The following is a 17,334-nucleotide window of genomic DNA, read 5'->3' as shown; positions in this document are numbered from 1 at the left end:
ATATATATATATAAAATCAGTCGCCCAAGTCTACTTACATAAATATGTTCTAAGAAAAGTCTAATATAGAGCATACTATACTTATACAAGTTTGTTAATTACAACCATTAATTTGAGAGCCGATATGATTAACAACCTCTCAGCTTATAACTTATATTTATTTTCACCAAGCTTGTTCTATTTCTCCTTAGTCAATGAATAACTGTATCTATTTTTCCTTAATGTTTCCAGTAGTTGTAGTTAATAGAGGTAGCTGAGCTACTATTCAAAGAAGTTATTTTCTTTTGTGGATGAGGATTGTTCAAATGTTTAAGGTATCCTTTAAGCTACACAAGTTCTATTAATGCAACAAAATATAATAGGAAAAAGAAAATGGATGCAAGAAACTTTTGCATTTGGCACCTTGTCTAGATTGATACCTCAAGTATTCTTTTTTAATAAAGTTAATGCACACATCAGAACACACCACAAAGATTTGCTACATATTTACAAGGCACCAACCCTTTCTCACCTTTAACACGAATTAAGCAAATCAATGAAAAGCATATCAAGATCCCCCCACCCCCCAAAAAAAACTGTAGTATAAATATATACTTCAGTTCAGTACAATTATTGAAAGTTTGGCCTGGGAAGAGTAAAATAATCCAGATCGTTCTTACAATATAGAAACTGTAAACATTTAATAGCTGCCTTTAGGATTGGTGTATTGTGCAAAAGGTATTATTACTGGGTACAGGAATCAAAATGGCAAAAACAAACTATATAAAACTCTGTAAGAAGCTGCTATACTTCTGTGATACAAAAGCAAAAGAGGGATATTCTACTGAGATAAAAATGTCATGCTACTCTTAAGAAGCTGAACGCTCCTTTAATGTAGTAAATCTGTAGTGTGTCTGTGGTGTGTGTGTGTGTGTGTGTGTGTGTGTGTGTGTGTGTGTGTGTGCAGAATTTTTTAAAATTTAAGGCCTAATGAATAAGGCTTGTTTGAACAAATTAAGTGTGGAGATCAAAAGTCTTGAAACAAATGTGTACTGGCATAATGGAAAAGCACCAATGTGAAAGGAAGCATAAGTCCCCACACAACTTGCTTTGTAGATATCCTGGTAAATTCCCTGCAGTAGAAGGCCATTGATTTTTTTAAATTATTCTAAATTTCTTAACTGTTAATAATTCCATCCCATGAGATGGCTAACCCTGGCTTTTTCTGTCATTTTACGCACTCTGCCTGATCTGGATGTACCAAGATTCAGAGGATCTTCAGTGGACACAAAATTGTCATTATCAGAATCATCATTATATAAAACAGTCCTCCTGCCTTGGTTTCTTGTTTTAATTCGAGGCAGTCTACTGAAACGTCCTGAAAACATGGTATCGAATTCGTCATCAGCAATACGTGCACGTTTGGCTCTGGTGGCTCCTCTAGAAGCACCTCTTCCCCCTCTCCCTCTCCCTCTCCCTCTGGTACTACCTCCACCTCTTCCTCGACCCCCTCGTCCCCTGCCTCCTCTTCCTCTGCCTCCTCTACTCCATCTCCCCCATCTCCCCCATCTGCCCCTTCCTCCTGTGCCTCTTGTTTTCCAGTTTCTTTTTCCATTGGCATATTGCTTTCTGAGTTTTCTTTTAGGCCTGGTTTGTACAAACTTGCTATAGTCATGGTCTCCATCTACATAATCTTGATCTGTTCTGGAAGTTGATTCAGAATCAGAATCAGAACCGCAGGTACTTTCAGAACTTAAACTGGATCCTAACTCTCCACTCTCTGAGGAGGATAAATGTGATTTCTCTTTTGATTCTTTCTTCTCTTTGTCTTCTCTTCCCATGCTTTCATCTTCTTCCGATGCACTAAGTAGTTTTCTCTTGATTCCTGTCCGGGGCTCTCTGCCATCACCATTTGTAACGGGTCCATCAAGGGAGTGATCTAAATCAAGATGAATGATTATTTAAAGTTAAGCTTTGACATTAGTAAGATGGTTATTTAGGTTCAAAAGTAACATAAGCAATCTATAAAAAATATTTATACCAAAAGATGGATGAGGTAAAAGCATAGAGAGTGTTGGAGTATGAATTTAAATCTGTTAGAAATGAAGAAGATAATAAAGTTCTGATTTTGTCTGATTGCTTTTTTGAGGGGGGGAATGTGGAAGGATAAGGTAGCTAGGCAGAAATTTTAAGGGCTTGAACTCTAAAAAGAATTATCTGGAAACGTGTATCAGAATAATTTCATTCATTCACTGAATAAACAATTACTGATTATCTACTATGGTCCAGGCATTGCTTAGAGCTTGAAATGTGGAAATTATGACAAAGTCCTTGCTCTTTGAATTTATATTTTAGTAGGGAAAACTTGCTAGACAATGAAATGAACAATTAAATAACAAAATTTTAATTAATAATACATGTTATAAATAAAAGAAGGTAAAAATAGACTGTGAATGTAATGTTTGAGGGATATTTTATATAGGAAAGACTTTTCTGCAGAGGTAATATCTATGAAAAGAACTGAATGAAGTTAGATCTGGGGAAAGAACATTCCATCAGAGGATACAGAAACTCAGTATAACTAGAGTGGAAGAGAAAAAAAAAAAGATTAGTAGGAGATGACTGCCAGTGAAGAGTTTTATAGTTGAAAAATGACAGGATCTGATTTATACTTTTAAAAGAGTGCCGTGGGCCCTGACCAGTATGACTCAGTTGGTTGGAGCATCATCATGTACACTGAAAGGTGGCAAGTTTGATTCCTGGTCAGGCACGTACCCAGGTTGTGGATTCATTCCCCGGTCAGGGTGCATGCAGGAGGCAATGAATATCTCTCTCTCCTCTCTCTCTCTCTCTCTCTCTTCCTCTCTCTGAATCAATAAAAAGATATCCTCAGATGAGGATTTAAAAAATAAATAAAAGAGTACTATGGTTGCTGTATAGAGAACGGATTATAGAAGGGGATGATTGGAAGCAGAAATCAGCTGGTAGTCCATTTCAATAGTGAAGGAAACACATGATGAGGGATGTAATAATAGAGGTGCTGAAAAATGATTGGATTTGGAATATTTCCTTCTAGCGGTGCCACGAGAACAAACCTTTATTTTTATTTATTTATTTTTTTAAAAATGTGTTTTATTGATTTTTTACAGAGTGGAAGGGAGAGGGAGAGAGAGTTAGAAACATTGATGAGAGAGAAACATCAATCAGCTTCCTCCTGTACATGCCCTTAACCAGAATTGAACCTGGGACCCTTGAGTCCGCAGGTGGACGCTCTATCCACTGAGCCAAACCGGTTAGGGCAAACCTTTATTTTTAAATTTCCAACTGAGGAGAATACATGATGGTTTGGATGTCAGGTGTTAAGCAAAGAATGAAGGTCAACTACTAGGTTTTATAGCCTGCAAGTGGGTAAATGTTAGAGATGTTTTGCTAAGTTGGGGAACACTAAAGGAGGAATAGGTTTAGGCAAACTAGTGAAGAAATAAAGATTCCAGTTTTAAATACTACCAGAGGCCCAAGTAAATACGTTAAAAAAGAAAAAAAGCAGGTGGATATACCAGTCTAGAGGCTCAGGGGAGACTCAGAGCTAGAAATATAATTTTGGAAATTTTCAGTAAAGATGACATTTACTGTCAAGAGAACTGAGAGAGCTCATTAAGAAAGCAAGTAAAGCAAGATGGTGGAAGACTAAGACGGGATATTTCAACATATAAAGATAAAGAATAGGCAAAGATAATTGGGAATAACCAGTAAAGTAGGAAGAAAACAGAAGAGTATACTGGAAACAGTGGAAAAAGAAAAGCCTAGAGTTGGATGGCAACCAAAGTTACAAGATTATTCTAATTGTCTTGGTGTTATGGACTAAATTACATTACCCCCCCCCAAATTACGTATATTGAAGCCCTAACCCCCAATGTGACTTTATTTGGAGATAGAGCCTTTAAGGAAGTTTTAATTAAAGTGAAATCAGAAGGGTGGACCCTAATGAATTAGGACTAGTGTCCTTATAAAAAGAACAGACACCAATGTTCATTCTCTCTCCCCCTGTCTGTGGATGCACAGAGAAAAAGCCACATAAGGACACAGCAAGAAGGTGGCCATTAGCAAGCCAGGAAGAGACCCCATACCAGACACCAACCCTGCTGGCATCTTGATCTTGGACTTTGAGGCCTCAGAACTGTGAGAAATAAATGTCTCTTTTAAGTATTTGAAAAGGTACTTAACATTGCCAATCGTCAGGAAAACGCAAATCAAAACCATAAAGAGATATCACCTCACATCTGTTACAGTGGCTAGTATCAAAAAAATGAAAGAAAACAAGTGTTGGCAAGGATGTGGCAAAAAGGGAACCCTTGCACATACTTGGTGAGAATGTCAATTAGTACGGCCATTATGAAAATCAGTATGGAGGTCCCTCAAAAAATTAAGAAGAGAACTACCATATAACCCAGCAATTCCGCTTCTTTGTATGTATCAAAAGAAACTTAAATCAGGATCTTGAAGAAATCTGTACCTCCTTGTTCATTGCAGAATTATTCATAAAAGCCAAGATATGGAAATTATATATATAATGAGTTATTCAGCCTTAAAAAAAAGAAGAAAATCCTGGCATTTGTGATAAGGATGAAGTTGGAAGAGATTATGCTAACTAAGCAAAATAAGCAAGACACAAAGAAAGAATTATTGTATGATATTATTATATGGTAATCTAAAAATACAGTCATGTGCTCTATAACAATGTTTTGATCAATGACAGACAGCATATATGATGGTGGTGGTCCCATAAGATTGTAATGGAGCTGAAAAATTGCCTATTGATGTCATAGCCATGGTAATGACATCATGCAACACATTTGTGGTTATGCTGGTGTAAAGAAACCTGCTGCACTGCCAGTCATATCAAAGTATACAATTATATACAGTACATAATACTTGATAATGACAATAAATGACTATGTCACTGGTTTATGTATTTACTATACTATGATTTTTATTGTTATTTTATAGTGTACTCTTTTTACTTAAAAAAGTTTGCTGTAAAGCATATGCCATATTAACCCAGCAGTAAGCAGCCTCATATATCTCATGTTCACTGTGTCTCTAGATTGCATCATTATCTTGTGTTTGATTTAATCTTGTGTTGTTTTATACAATAGCATGCTGTACAGGCTTGTAGCCTATGCCATATAGCCTAGATGTGTAGTAGGCTATACTATCTAGGTTTGTAAACTCTATGATGTGCACATGACAAGATCAGCTAAAGATGTGTTCTCATAACATATCCCTGCAGTTAAGTTCATAGAAACTGAGAGTAAGATGGTAGTTGCCATGGGCTGGAGGAGGGGTAATGGGAGGTGTTGGTCAAAGGGAACTAACATTCAGTTATTCAGGATGAATAAGTTCTAGATATGTACAGTATGGTGACTATAGTGAACAATACTGTACTGCATATTTGAAATCTAGGAGGATAGGTCTTAAATTTTCTCAACAAACAGACACAATAATCATGTAGAGGTGAGATGTTAATTAGTTTGATTGTGGTAACCATTTCACAGTGTATGCGTATATTAAAACATCAAGTTGTACACTTTGAATATGTACTTTTTTATGTCAATGATAGCTCAATGAAGCGGCTAAAAATAAATAACTGTTGTTTAAGACATCTAGTCTGTGGTGTCTTGTGTGACAGCCCAAGCTGACTAAAATACTAGGTGATAGCAATAGAAACTATAGATAAGAGATTTAAATGGTATTAAAGAATTGTAGAATTCACAAAACTCAGCAACTGACTGTATATGAGGAGTAAAAGAGTCAAAGAAAACTGTAAAATTTTAAATTGGATGACTAGGAAGATGGTGGTACCATCAACTAAAATAGTGAGTATAGAAATACAAGCAAGCTTGAGAATGATGAATGATAAGCACCCGATGGAAATTTTTTAGGATGCACTTGGAAACGAGACTGGTAGAATAGAGATGTTAGAGTTAGATATTAATTTGGAGAGTCATCAGCATAAAGATAATTGATGTAGCAATTAGATTCCTTTATTTGTAGAAGACAAAAAAGAAAGAAAAACAAACAAAAAGAAATAGAGACTATATTAATACAGGAGAAACAGGGATATAAGAGAAGCAGTACTATAGAAGCCAGGCAGTAGAGTTACTAGAGGGTAGTCAACAGCATGCAATGATATAGATAGATCAAGGAGATAGGACTATGAAAAGGATACTGGTCAGTGAAGACAACTTTTATAGAGTGGTGGGGGCAGAAGCCAGACTATAAAGGGTAAATAAATATTTAGATGGAAAGAAAATAGAGGCAGGAAGTATAAGCTACACTTTCCAAAAGTCTGAAAATGAAGAAAAGGGCACAATGTGAGGTGGCATAAGTATGCAGCTGGAACAAAAGAGAAAGTAAAGATAAAAACTGGGGAAAATAAATGCAATAACTATCTTCAAATAATCAGATATATAACAATATTTCTCATGCAACTAATATAAAATATATCTTTAGAAAGTATTTTTGAGTCATTTGATACTTCAATAACAATGGATAAGTTACTTGATCTTTCAATAAAATGTATATAAAATAAAAATATAGACTCATAAAGATATTTCTAAAAACATAGCAAATATTCTTCACAAACTTCAAATAGATGAACACATTAGAAGTTTCACTGAACATGTTCAAGGTCCATAACATAGGGCTAAGTATAAGAAGAAAGTCTATATAACAACAACATTCAGCTATTTATAAATGATGTCCCCTGACATGGTGCAAAAAAAAATTGCACATGATAATGAATTATTGGGTCAGTGATTTCTTTTTAATTAGTAAAATTTTTTCTACAAATAAAAGTTATATGGAAGCTCATTACATGAATAATAATAAGTTGCTCTGGTTGAATGGAGAAGGCTATTCTGAAAATTCCTGAAGTAGCTCTATGGATTACTGAAAAAAATAGGCAGAACAGAGTCTGAAAACCACTGAATTATTGAGACAACAGGTTCTGAGGGAAGAGAATATCTTAGTTATATGTAACTAGAAAACCAGAATAAGGTGGTAGATATAGATGTTGACTAAAAGAAGGCTCATTGGTCAACAAAACCCTTTTTAAAAAACTGGGATAGGCTTTTAAAAAATGAGCCTTATTTTAAGGTGATTTTGGACTATTTTTGCCATTTTTATTAATATGGTTTAATATACAAATAATCCTAAATGTGTCTAACATTCTGGTTTTTATGTGCTTGGAAAAGGAGCTCTTCATTCAGTTGTTCCTCCCTATTCATTTTATATTTTATTTTAAAAGACTAAAACATGTTTGGAAGTTTTGGAAATCCGCTAAGAGGCTTTTCCTAATTGTGAATATGAAACCCTGTCTGAGTCAAATTCGACAATATTAAAATACTCACTAACTATAAGGACATGCTAATTTTTACAACCTAAATACACCAGCTTTTAAACAATTCATCTGTTATTATAAAGGAACAAAGAATAAATACCATGTCCATATTTATTTCCTACCTTGTTTAATTGGCAAAACTCGATTACGAAATGATTTGGCTTTCCCTGGATCATGGCTATTTCCACTTCGGCTATATCCACTGAAGCTTGACGAAGAAAATGGTCCATCCACCTCATCATCAAGTAAATATAGTGAAAGCCCTTCAGCAGCATCTGAAACTTACATTTAAAAAGACTGTAATGTTAACATAATTACCATGTTTTCAAAAAAGGCTGTTTTTAAAACTTTATTTCACTCACTCTAATAACTTGTGCATTGTTTGGAAAAAATATGAATATTTTGAGAAAAAATGTTTTATCACATCATTAAGCTTTCAAGGATGGAATAACAGAAAAACTTGTCCAAGGAAAAAATATCAGAGAATTGCACACACAAAATATTTAGTTCAAGTTGTTAAAGATGTTGTCTAAGGAAAACACTTCCTCACATAATGAATCCTTAATTCTTACATTGGCAAATATATTGTAGACAGTACTCTGAGATATAATAGATGTTAAAAATCATAAAATTACAGACTTTTAAAGCTAAGAAACTTAAAAATTCATCTAGTCTTAACACCTTCATTTAAAATATGAAGACACTTAATCTTATGGCCTAATGTCTAACCTAAGATTACACAGCTAGAGAAAGAATTGGAAATAAAACACAATTTTTCCATACCGAAATTCATTGCTCTTTGTACTACTAGTATAAATCATGCTGCCTTTTTTATATCATTAATATCAGTATTAAACTGAAATATATAACACCAACACTAAAGGCATTTACCAGGAGACGAGAAAGGAGAGCTGGTCCTTGCATAAGACACTGAGGTATTCTGGTCATTTTTAGGCTGCAACTTCATTTGTTTCTGTTTCCCTTTTGGACTACAAGTAAAAATATGTAACAGTGAAAAAAATTTCTATTAGCATCATATTACGATAAGACAGTATAATACAAAATGCTTAGGTGACCAAAAAAGAAATGACCAATAATTTAAGTTAAATGCTTCAAACTGGTAATATAACGAAGTTAAATTTAAAGCATTAAAAAAATAAAAAGGTTTTGGTATAACAAAATCCACATGAACATAGCTTTGGGTTACCAACTCCATGTTTACACAGGTTCAAGATTTCTTTAAAAAATCTCTTGGATCTTGGGATCCCTACAAACTATTCAATAAACTTTAAGAAATGAGGTAATAGACACAAAATGCTTTGAAAATGTAAAATACTACATCACTGCAATATACCTAGGAGCTCTGCTACTTGATAATGAACTGCTGCTGCTTCTCAGACGTTTTCTGTACCGTGGCCTTCTCCTCTTCTGACTCTGGATTGTTGACTTATATTCAGAGATGATATTTTTAATATGACTTTCAAATAAGGCAGATAACCTCAGTGTCATGCTATAGATCTGAAAAAGTAGAAATTAGTCTTGTTTTAGCAACTACTTCAATTATATAAAAAATAAAATGTATAAACATGCCTGAGCCATTATCAGCATCATCCTTTCATATAAAATATATGTGTTATTCCATACACTTGAAAAATTCTTCCTGAAGAATTAAAACAAGATACCATTTTTAACCAAAAATTAATAAAGGTTTTTAAAAGATAACAACCAATGTTGGGAAGGGTAGAAAAAAAGATTCCTATACATTGCCAATGGGTTTTTATTAACAGGAACAATTCTGAAGGACAATTTGTAATAGGTATAAAAAATCTTTAAAAATATACATATTCTTTGGCTAATAACTTCACTTCTGGGAATTTATTCTAATAAAATATAAGAGAATTACACACACAAAATAATTATGTTAAAGTATGTTAAATATGTTAGCCACAACTTTATTCATGTAAAGTGAAAAACTAGAAACAACCTAAATCTCTAGCACTAGGATGCTTGTGAAATAACATAAAACCACCATATAATAAAATACCATGGAGACATTAAAACTTCTGTTTTCAAAGAGTAATAATGACATGGGAAAAGGTTCATAATATATGTTTAAAAAAGTTTCAAAATATAAAATCTGTTTTAAAGGATATATAAACATATGCGACTATAATAAGTGTAGGAAATAAAATCAAATGTGAAAAAATTATGCCTGCAGAAATTGGTGAAAATTCATTTTATATGAGGTGAAAGTAGGCAAGTTATATACCTATTGTGGAACTTATTTAAAACTTAATAATATACCAGTGATTACAAAACACAAAAATTATTATTAGTACTGTTTTGTTCTCAAGATATTTAATTTCTGACAAAACATAGAAGTACTAAATGTGAGTATGGCCAAAACCGGTTTGGCTCAGTGGATAGAGCGTCAGCCTGTGGACTGAAAGGTCCCAGGTTCGATTCCGGTCAAGGGCATGTAACTTGGTTGCGGGCACATCCCCAGTAGGAGGTGTGCAAGAGGCAGCTGATCGATGTTTCTCTCTCATCGATGTTTCTGACTATCTATCCCTCTTCCTTCCTCTCTGTAAAAAATCAATAAAATATATTTAAAAAATAAATAAATAAATAAATAAATAAATGTGAGTATGAATACACAGTTGTAACTTCCCAATTTGGTTCACTATCCTACCTAATAAAAGAGTTATTGGCAAATTGACCATCACTCCAACACACAAGATGGCTGCCCCCATGTGGACACAAGATGGCCAGCAGGGGAGGGCAGTTGGGGGTGATCAAGCCTGCAGGGGAGGGCAGTTAGGGGTGACCAGGCCAGCAGAGGAGGTAAGTTGGGGACAACAAGGCCTGCAGGGAAGGGCAGTTGTGGGGGGACCCAGGCCTGCAGGGGAGGGCAGTTAGGGGTGACCAGGCCTGCAGGGGAGGGCAGTTGGGTGGTACCAGGCCTGCAGGGAAGGGAAGTTGGGGGGGACCCAGGCCTGCAGGGGAGGGCAGTTAGGGGTGACCAGGCCTGCAGGGGAGGGCAGTTAGGGGCAAACAAGCTGGCAGGGGAGCAGTTAGGCATCAATCAGGCTGGCAGGGGAGTGGTTAGGGGGTGATCAGGCTGGCAGGCAGAAGTGGTTAGGGGCAATCAGGAAGGCAGGCAGGCGAGCAGTTGGGAGCCAGCAGTCCTGGATTGTGAGAGGGATGTCTGACTGCCCGTTTAGGTAGGATCGGGCCTAAACGGGCAGTCGGACATCCCTCGAGGGGTCCCAGATTGGAGAGGGTGCAGGCTGGGCTGAGGGACAACCCCCACCTCGTGCATGAATTTCGTGCACCGGGCCTCTAGTTTGTTATAATAAAGAGAATATAAATATTCGGAGCTAATCCAAATATATAAATTAATACTGTTAACTGCTCTTATTTATAAAGTTATTTATTGGACATATTAAAGGGTACTTAATTACTAGCTCTCCTTGACCTCTCTCTGGCAGATATAAAATATTAATAAAAAACAAAGATGAGCCGAAACCAGTTTGGCTCAGTGGATAGAGCGTCAGCCTGCAGTATGAAAGGTCCCAGGTTCGATTCCAGTCAAGAGCATGTACCTTGGTTGCGGGCACGTCCCCAGTAGGGGGTGTGCAGGAGGCAGCTGATCGATGTTTCTCTCTCATCAATGTTTCTAACTCTCTATCCCTCTCCCTTCCTCTCTGTAAAAAATCAATAAAATATTTTTAAAAACAAAAACAAAACAAAACAAAAACAACAAAGATGAGGCAGGTAGGAGAAAGAAAGAGGTGCTTAATTCCAGAATGACTGCTAAATGTGTCTTTATGCATGCCTAATAAACTGTCAGGAAACACTGAGAATCAAACTTTAGTAGGGATGTCAGAATTGTGGTATATACTTTTTTAGCAACTTTAAAACTGGTGAAAGAAAAAGCTGCATGCTATATATAATTTGATGCTTAGAGGATCAATCCACCTAATATAGGTTTTACATACCCTTGATTTTTTATTAGAGGTATAAGTTTTGGAGTTGCTGAATATTTGGCGAACATCCTTATAAAATTCCAGAGGACTACCATAGTTTCCTGCTTCCAGAGTTTCTTTCACAGTGCTGAAGTCCATAGGATTGTCTATAACACCTTGATAATCCTACAAAGAAAGTGTTATTAAATACATAGGCAGAGTAACAATGGGACTAAGATTTGCATCACCAAGTCACCATGAAATAAACAGACTGTTTTTCAATCTGCTGCCACCCCTCAACCAGGATACATTTAACTGAACTCTTTTGTTGGCTCAGAAAAACAGCAGGGGGGTATGGGAGGGTCTTAGCACTCCCTCTGCAATCCATAACCATATGACTCTCTCTAGAACCAGAAAAGAAAATCCATAGCCACTGGTTTCATCCCTACAGAGTCCACAATATAAAATTTTATTTCTTCCTTAAAGGCTGAAATAACCCCAATTCCCTGGCAAACTGCTCAATGAAAGTAGAAGATGGGATAATTCTCATATAATTAAACAGTTCCATGTCACAAATTAGCTACATATTTCCAAGACATTCCCAGCTATGAGGACATTCTAAGATGTCATTAGTTGAAAGTCAAAGTCAAATTGGCCTCTCTCTCCTATCATTCTGATTTCAATAAATGTGATGATTCTGCTTCATCTAAGGCAGTGGTTCTCAACCTTTCTAATGCCGCGACCCTTTAATACAGTTCCTCATGTTGTGGTGACCCCCAACCATAAAATTATTTTTGTTGTTACTTCATAACTGTAATTTTGCTACTGTTATGAATCGTAATGTAAATATCTGTGTTTTCCGATGGTCTTAGGCGACCCTGCTAGCGGTTCTCAACACAATTGCTCTTAATATGTCTTTTTAAAAATGTTTGCTTAAATCATAAAAATCAAAAGTACTACAACACAGCATGGCTTATGGATATAAAGATTTTAACAGAATAAAAACTTTGGAACTTTGTGTAGTATGATGAATTCCAGTGGGAATAATCAGCTGCAATACAGACATAATTATATTGTGCAGTTGATTTCTACTATGTTACAGTAGCTTTAGATCTATAGAAACAAGTAAACATCTACCACCTATACAGATGGTATACAAAGATCCCTCCTGAGAACATGTGCTGATTTAAAAGAAAAATAAACTACTAAAAAAGAAATCAAGGATAAAAAGGGAGTGAGCAGAGTTGGAAAATAACTTTGCAAATTATAAAAGTTTTATTTACAGTATGGAGATTTTAAAAAGTAAAACTACATAAAAATAACCAGTATGTATCTTTTAAGAGATTACTAGGCCTACCTCAGAAAGAGATGGATCTTGCTGTCTTTCCAGAACTATTGACCCTGAGGGTTCTCCCTCTTGCTCTTGATGGCCCTATTAGGGTAAAGAACATATATTGTGTTTCTAGACCACCACAACAAAATATCAAGAATTGGAATACAATTATTATTTAAAGTTCAAAGATCCATAAATAGGAAGAATGTTTTTACTGATTGTACTTTAAGATGAAGGAAGTTTACATTCATCACTCTCCTCTACTATGAAAACACAATACTAATTTATTCTACCCAAACTCCCTACAAAAGAACAAACAAGCTTTATGAAACATAGTCTTGTTTATTATTGGAATAATTTTTCCCAATTTAAACCTGTGTAAGTAGAGACTACTGATGTTTACTAATTTCAGAGGATGGTCTGATGTATTTCTGAAATACTGCTATACCTTTTCTCTGAATATGTTAAAATAAGATTTACTATTAATACTAAAAGGTTATTCAATATATAGATAACACTATTAGAAAAGAAATCCTACAATTGAAGTTCTCATGCTTATATCTTTGATGAAAAGTAATACAGTATGTTGCTTACCTAAGTGAAATACTGGATAACATATTTAAATTATTAACATAAATTAAGCATAAATTTACATTATTAACATTTAAGGCTGACACATGTAACCAAGGGTCTGCAGTGTGTAGAGTGTATTATAAGTTAGTAAAACATATTAAACAAATATCCAAAATAAAAGCAGGATATTGAAAAGATATTTTTTTATTTTTTTAATTAAATTTATTGAGGTGACATTGGTTAATTATATGTGTCAAGTGTAAAATTCTATAATACATCACTGGCAAAGATATTTAGATTAAAATTGGGTTTACGAATGTGTAATCTATATATATAAAACCTTAATATGCAAACAGACCAAATGGCGGAACAACGAAACAACAGAACAACTGGTCGTTATGACATGCGCTGACCACCAGGAGGTGCGCGTGACACATGGCAGGCATCATCAGCAGGCAACAGAGCACAGAACATGGCGGGCGTCGGCCACAGCAGGATAGTAGAACAGGTGAGCAGGGGCGCCAGACCAAGGTGGGGAACTGGTTGCTGTCATCAGGGTGAGCCTCTGGTGGTTACCAAAAATTGTTTGCTCCCGCGCACCGTGGTCCCACCCTGCGCTTGCACCTGCTGCTGGCACTGGCCCCAATTGCTCAGCACTGTCAGCAGATGTGAGCAGCGGCTGCCAGCCCCAATTGCCCCTCAGGGCATCTCCACCTCCCCCTGCTCCTGAGGGGTGATCGGGGCTGGCAGCTGCCTCTTGCACCTGCTGCCGGCGCCAGCCCCACTCACACCCACTGCCAGCTCTGGCCCCACTAGCACCCACTGCTGGCCCCACTAGCACCTGCAGCCAATGCTGGAGCCACCGCTCGCACCCACTGCCAGCACCTGGCACCAGTCCTGACTGCCCCTGTGGGCTTCTCCACCTACCCCTGCTCCTGAGGGGTGATCGGGGCATCAGCCGCCACTCACACCTGCTGATGGCACCAAGCAATTGGAGCCAGCCCCGCTCATACCCACTGCTGGCGCTGGCCCCAATTGCTCCGTACAGTCAGCAGGTACAAGCAGGGCTAGCGCCGTTGGCAGAGAGGGGACCAGGGGCTGCGGTGGGAGGAGCTGGGTGGGGGAGTGGAGGATTTGCCAAGACCTACCCCTGTGCCCACTGTAGCCTCATGCCCCACAGTTCCTTTCAAGGTGTATGAATTCGTGCACTGGGCCCCTAGTTTACATATAAAGTACATGACAGATATTTTAACAAGTCATGACTAATCACACCACCCACATTCACAATTCAAAGATATACAAAGAAGGAAGAGGAAGGAAGGAAGGAAGGAAGGAAGGAAGGAAGGAAGGAAGGAAGGAAGGAAGGAAGGAAGGAAAGAAGGAAGGAAGGAAGGAAAGAAGGAAGGAAGGAAGGAAGGGAGGGAAGGAAGGGAGAGAGGGAGGGAGAAAGGGAGGAAGGAAGGAAGGAAAAAAGGAAGGGAAGCAAGCAAGGAGGGAGAAAGAAGGTAGGAAGGTGAAAAGTGGCTCTTAACTAGATCTTAGCAGACATTTATGGGAAATTACATATTGGCAACTATTTAAACTGCACACTTACTGGGTAAGAAAGATGATCAGCTGGCTGTCGAAATGGCTCTGAGTCTTCACGTTCATAAATGAGGCTCAACAGTTCTTTGCACTGTTTTCTCCAAGCATCAGGATTACACTTTAAGTACTGTTTTCTGCCTCGGCATTTGACCTGTAGATTTTAATAGAATTATATCTAAAAGCTCGTTTCTTCACTCTTCATTGATTTTCTCCTGTTTTTTTTTTAAATGTTAATATGTCAATGTAAGATAGAACAGCTAAACTACTTAAAATTAATTGAAGTTCTTGTGCTTATATCTTTGATAACAAGTAAGTCTAAGTTTAGATTAGACATAATTTTCCCTGGAAAAATATAAACAAATAAAAAGTAGATATTATATTCATTAAAATAGCAAGAATTCTATTATTGTGAATTTTCATTTTAAGAAAATCTGTACCTCAAATAAACACAGGGGAAAACATTATTTTTCTTCCACAAGGCCAAAAAAATTTAATACTTGCTATTAGTTAAGTGTACCTGACTATGGCATCATAATCCCATAATCTCAAAATAACACTTCTCAATATATATATATATATATATATATATAATTTATGGTCATGATAAATGCTGGCCTTTACCAATTGATGCCTTCTTTATATTATCTTTTTAGCATTTCAAAGAAAATTTCCCCCTCATGTAGAACAAATATTGAATTACTGTAGAGGAAAAGTATGCAGTACAGAGTTAACATAACAGACCTGAAGCTGCTTTCATTAGTATGACTTGCTTACAAGTTTGGCCCATGACTGGCATCTGGGAACTTGGCACTTGAACTGTTTTCAAAATAATAAATGTGGTCTGCTCTATCTACATTATACAAACAATGTGATCTGTGTTGAACACCTGGTTTCTGAGACTTTTCCTGGTTTCTGGGATTCTGGAATCTTGGCATATACTAGTCAGATGGTGCCTATACAACCAGCTCTCAATAAATTATTTAGGGACTGATTCTTTAATCAGACACACACTGCTACATTTCCATTGCTGGGGAAAAGAGTATGCTCTGTGTGGCCCCTTAAATGAGGGAGAGAGCACAAAAAACCCTGAACATGGGTTTTTCTAGACTTTGCCTATGTCTTTTCCACTGTGATCCAGCTATCTATCCTTAATGAGTCACTGCAATAAAACTCAGCAATGAGTAACAACTATACACTGAGTGGCCAGATTATTATGATCTCTGAATGCATAATAATCTGGCCACTCAGTGTATATCCTATAATAAAAGGCTAATATGCAAATTGTCCCCTCAGCCAGGAGTTCAACCAGCAGGAATGCTGGCCAACCTCCCATGTCCCTTCCCCCTGGCCAGGCTGGCCGTACCCCACCCATGCACGAATTCATGCACCGGGCCTCTAATATATACTGAGTGGCCAGATTATTATGCATTCATAGACCATAATAATCTGGCCACTCAGTGTATATACTGAGTACTTTGAGTGTTTCTAGAAAGTTTTCAAACACATGGAGTTGGCCTTAGGGATCCCTCACACAAGAAACATGAAAATTTCTTATCATTTATTCACTCACCCTTCTGCCAGATGAAGTACCAGGGCCATCTGAATCTAAATCAACCATTTCTGTATCCTAAAATTAAAAAGGGAAGAGAGAGAGAGATGTTAAGTTACATTCAAAATATTATAAATTAGATGAACACTTAGAAAGAAATAAATATAATCATAATTAACTCCCTCATTGAAGCAGGAAGCAGAACAAAGGCTGGAGGAACATAGACTCCAAATACTGACTATGTGCTGTATATAAGCTGAAAAATACACTAGAAGAGTAAGCAGGGTTTTTCTTTAAATCAGAATATGAAATAAGGAAAAAATATAGTGATTGGTATCTGAACTTGTACCTAAATGTTAGTATCTAAACAAAACTTACTCTATATGATATGCTAAATTAATATACTATAACCATGAATTACTCATGATTAGTCTTTTGATATTTCAAGAAATATATTTGCTACCTACAGGGAAAATATGAATGTGCATTAAAACCTAAGATTCAGTTCAGTATCCTTCTGAGGGGTAATTTATTAGTACACAGAGGCAAGGCCCACACACCACCGGTGATGTTAAACTACATAGGTAATGCCTAGGAGGAAAAAAATAGCTAATGAGCTACTGGTACTCTCATCCTATATAATAAAGAGGTAATATGCAAATTGACCATCAATCGAACACACAAGATGGCGCACCCATGTGGCCAGATGGCCGCTCCCATGTGGACACAAGATGGCTGCCACAAGATGGCCGGCAGGGGAGGGCAGTTTTGGGCGATCATGCCAGCAGGGGAGGGCAGTTGGGAGGGACCAGGCCTGCAGGGGAGGGCAGTTGCGGGGGAACAGGTCTGCAGGGGAGGGCAGTTAGGGGCAACCAGGCCTACAGGGGAGGGCAGTCAGGGAAGACTGGGCCTGCAGAGGAGGGCAGTTTGGGGCAACCAGGCCTGC

The 17,334-nt window shown here is 37.0% G+C and overlaps 1 protein-coding gene across 1 annotated transcript in view; it reads right to left on the bottom strand.

The window, feature by feature from the left end:
• Positions 1-292: 292 nt before the first annotated feature.
• Positions 293-17,334, bottom strand: part of BRWD3 (bromodomain and WD repeat domain containing 3) — a 173,030-nt gene continuing 155,988 nt past the window's right edge. The window contains exons 34-41 of the mRNA XM_080653837.1: positions 16,410-16,466; positions 14,850-14,990; positions 12,707-12,781; positions 11,383-11,535; positions 8,736-8,899; positions 8,273-8,370; positions 7,504-7,662; positions 293-1,918 (exon numbers count right to left, since the gene is read on the bottom strand). Coding sequence (XP_080509963.1) covers positions 1,164-1,918; positions 7,504-7,662; positions 8,273-8,370; positions 8,736-8,899; positions 11,383-11,535; positions 12,707-12,781; positions 14,850-14,990; positions 16,410-16,466 — 1,602 coding nt within the window. The 3' untranslated portion in view covers positions 293-1,163. The remainder of the gene's footprint in view (positions 1,919-7,503; positions 7,663-8,272; positions 8,371-8,735; positions 8,900-11,382; positions 11,536-12,706; positions 12,782-14,849; positions 14,991-16,409; positions 16,467-17,334) is intronic.

The sequence above is a fragment of the Plecotus auritus genome, assembly GCF_963455305.1.
Source record: "Plecotus auritus genome assembly, chromosome: X".
NCBI classification, from domain to species: Eukaryota; Metazoa; Chordata; class Mammalia; order Chiroptera; family Vespertilionidae; genus Plecotus; species Plecotus auritus.
Note: the sequence above shows the minus strand (reverse complement) of the source record. Positions and strands in the feature narration are given on the sequence as shown.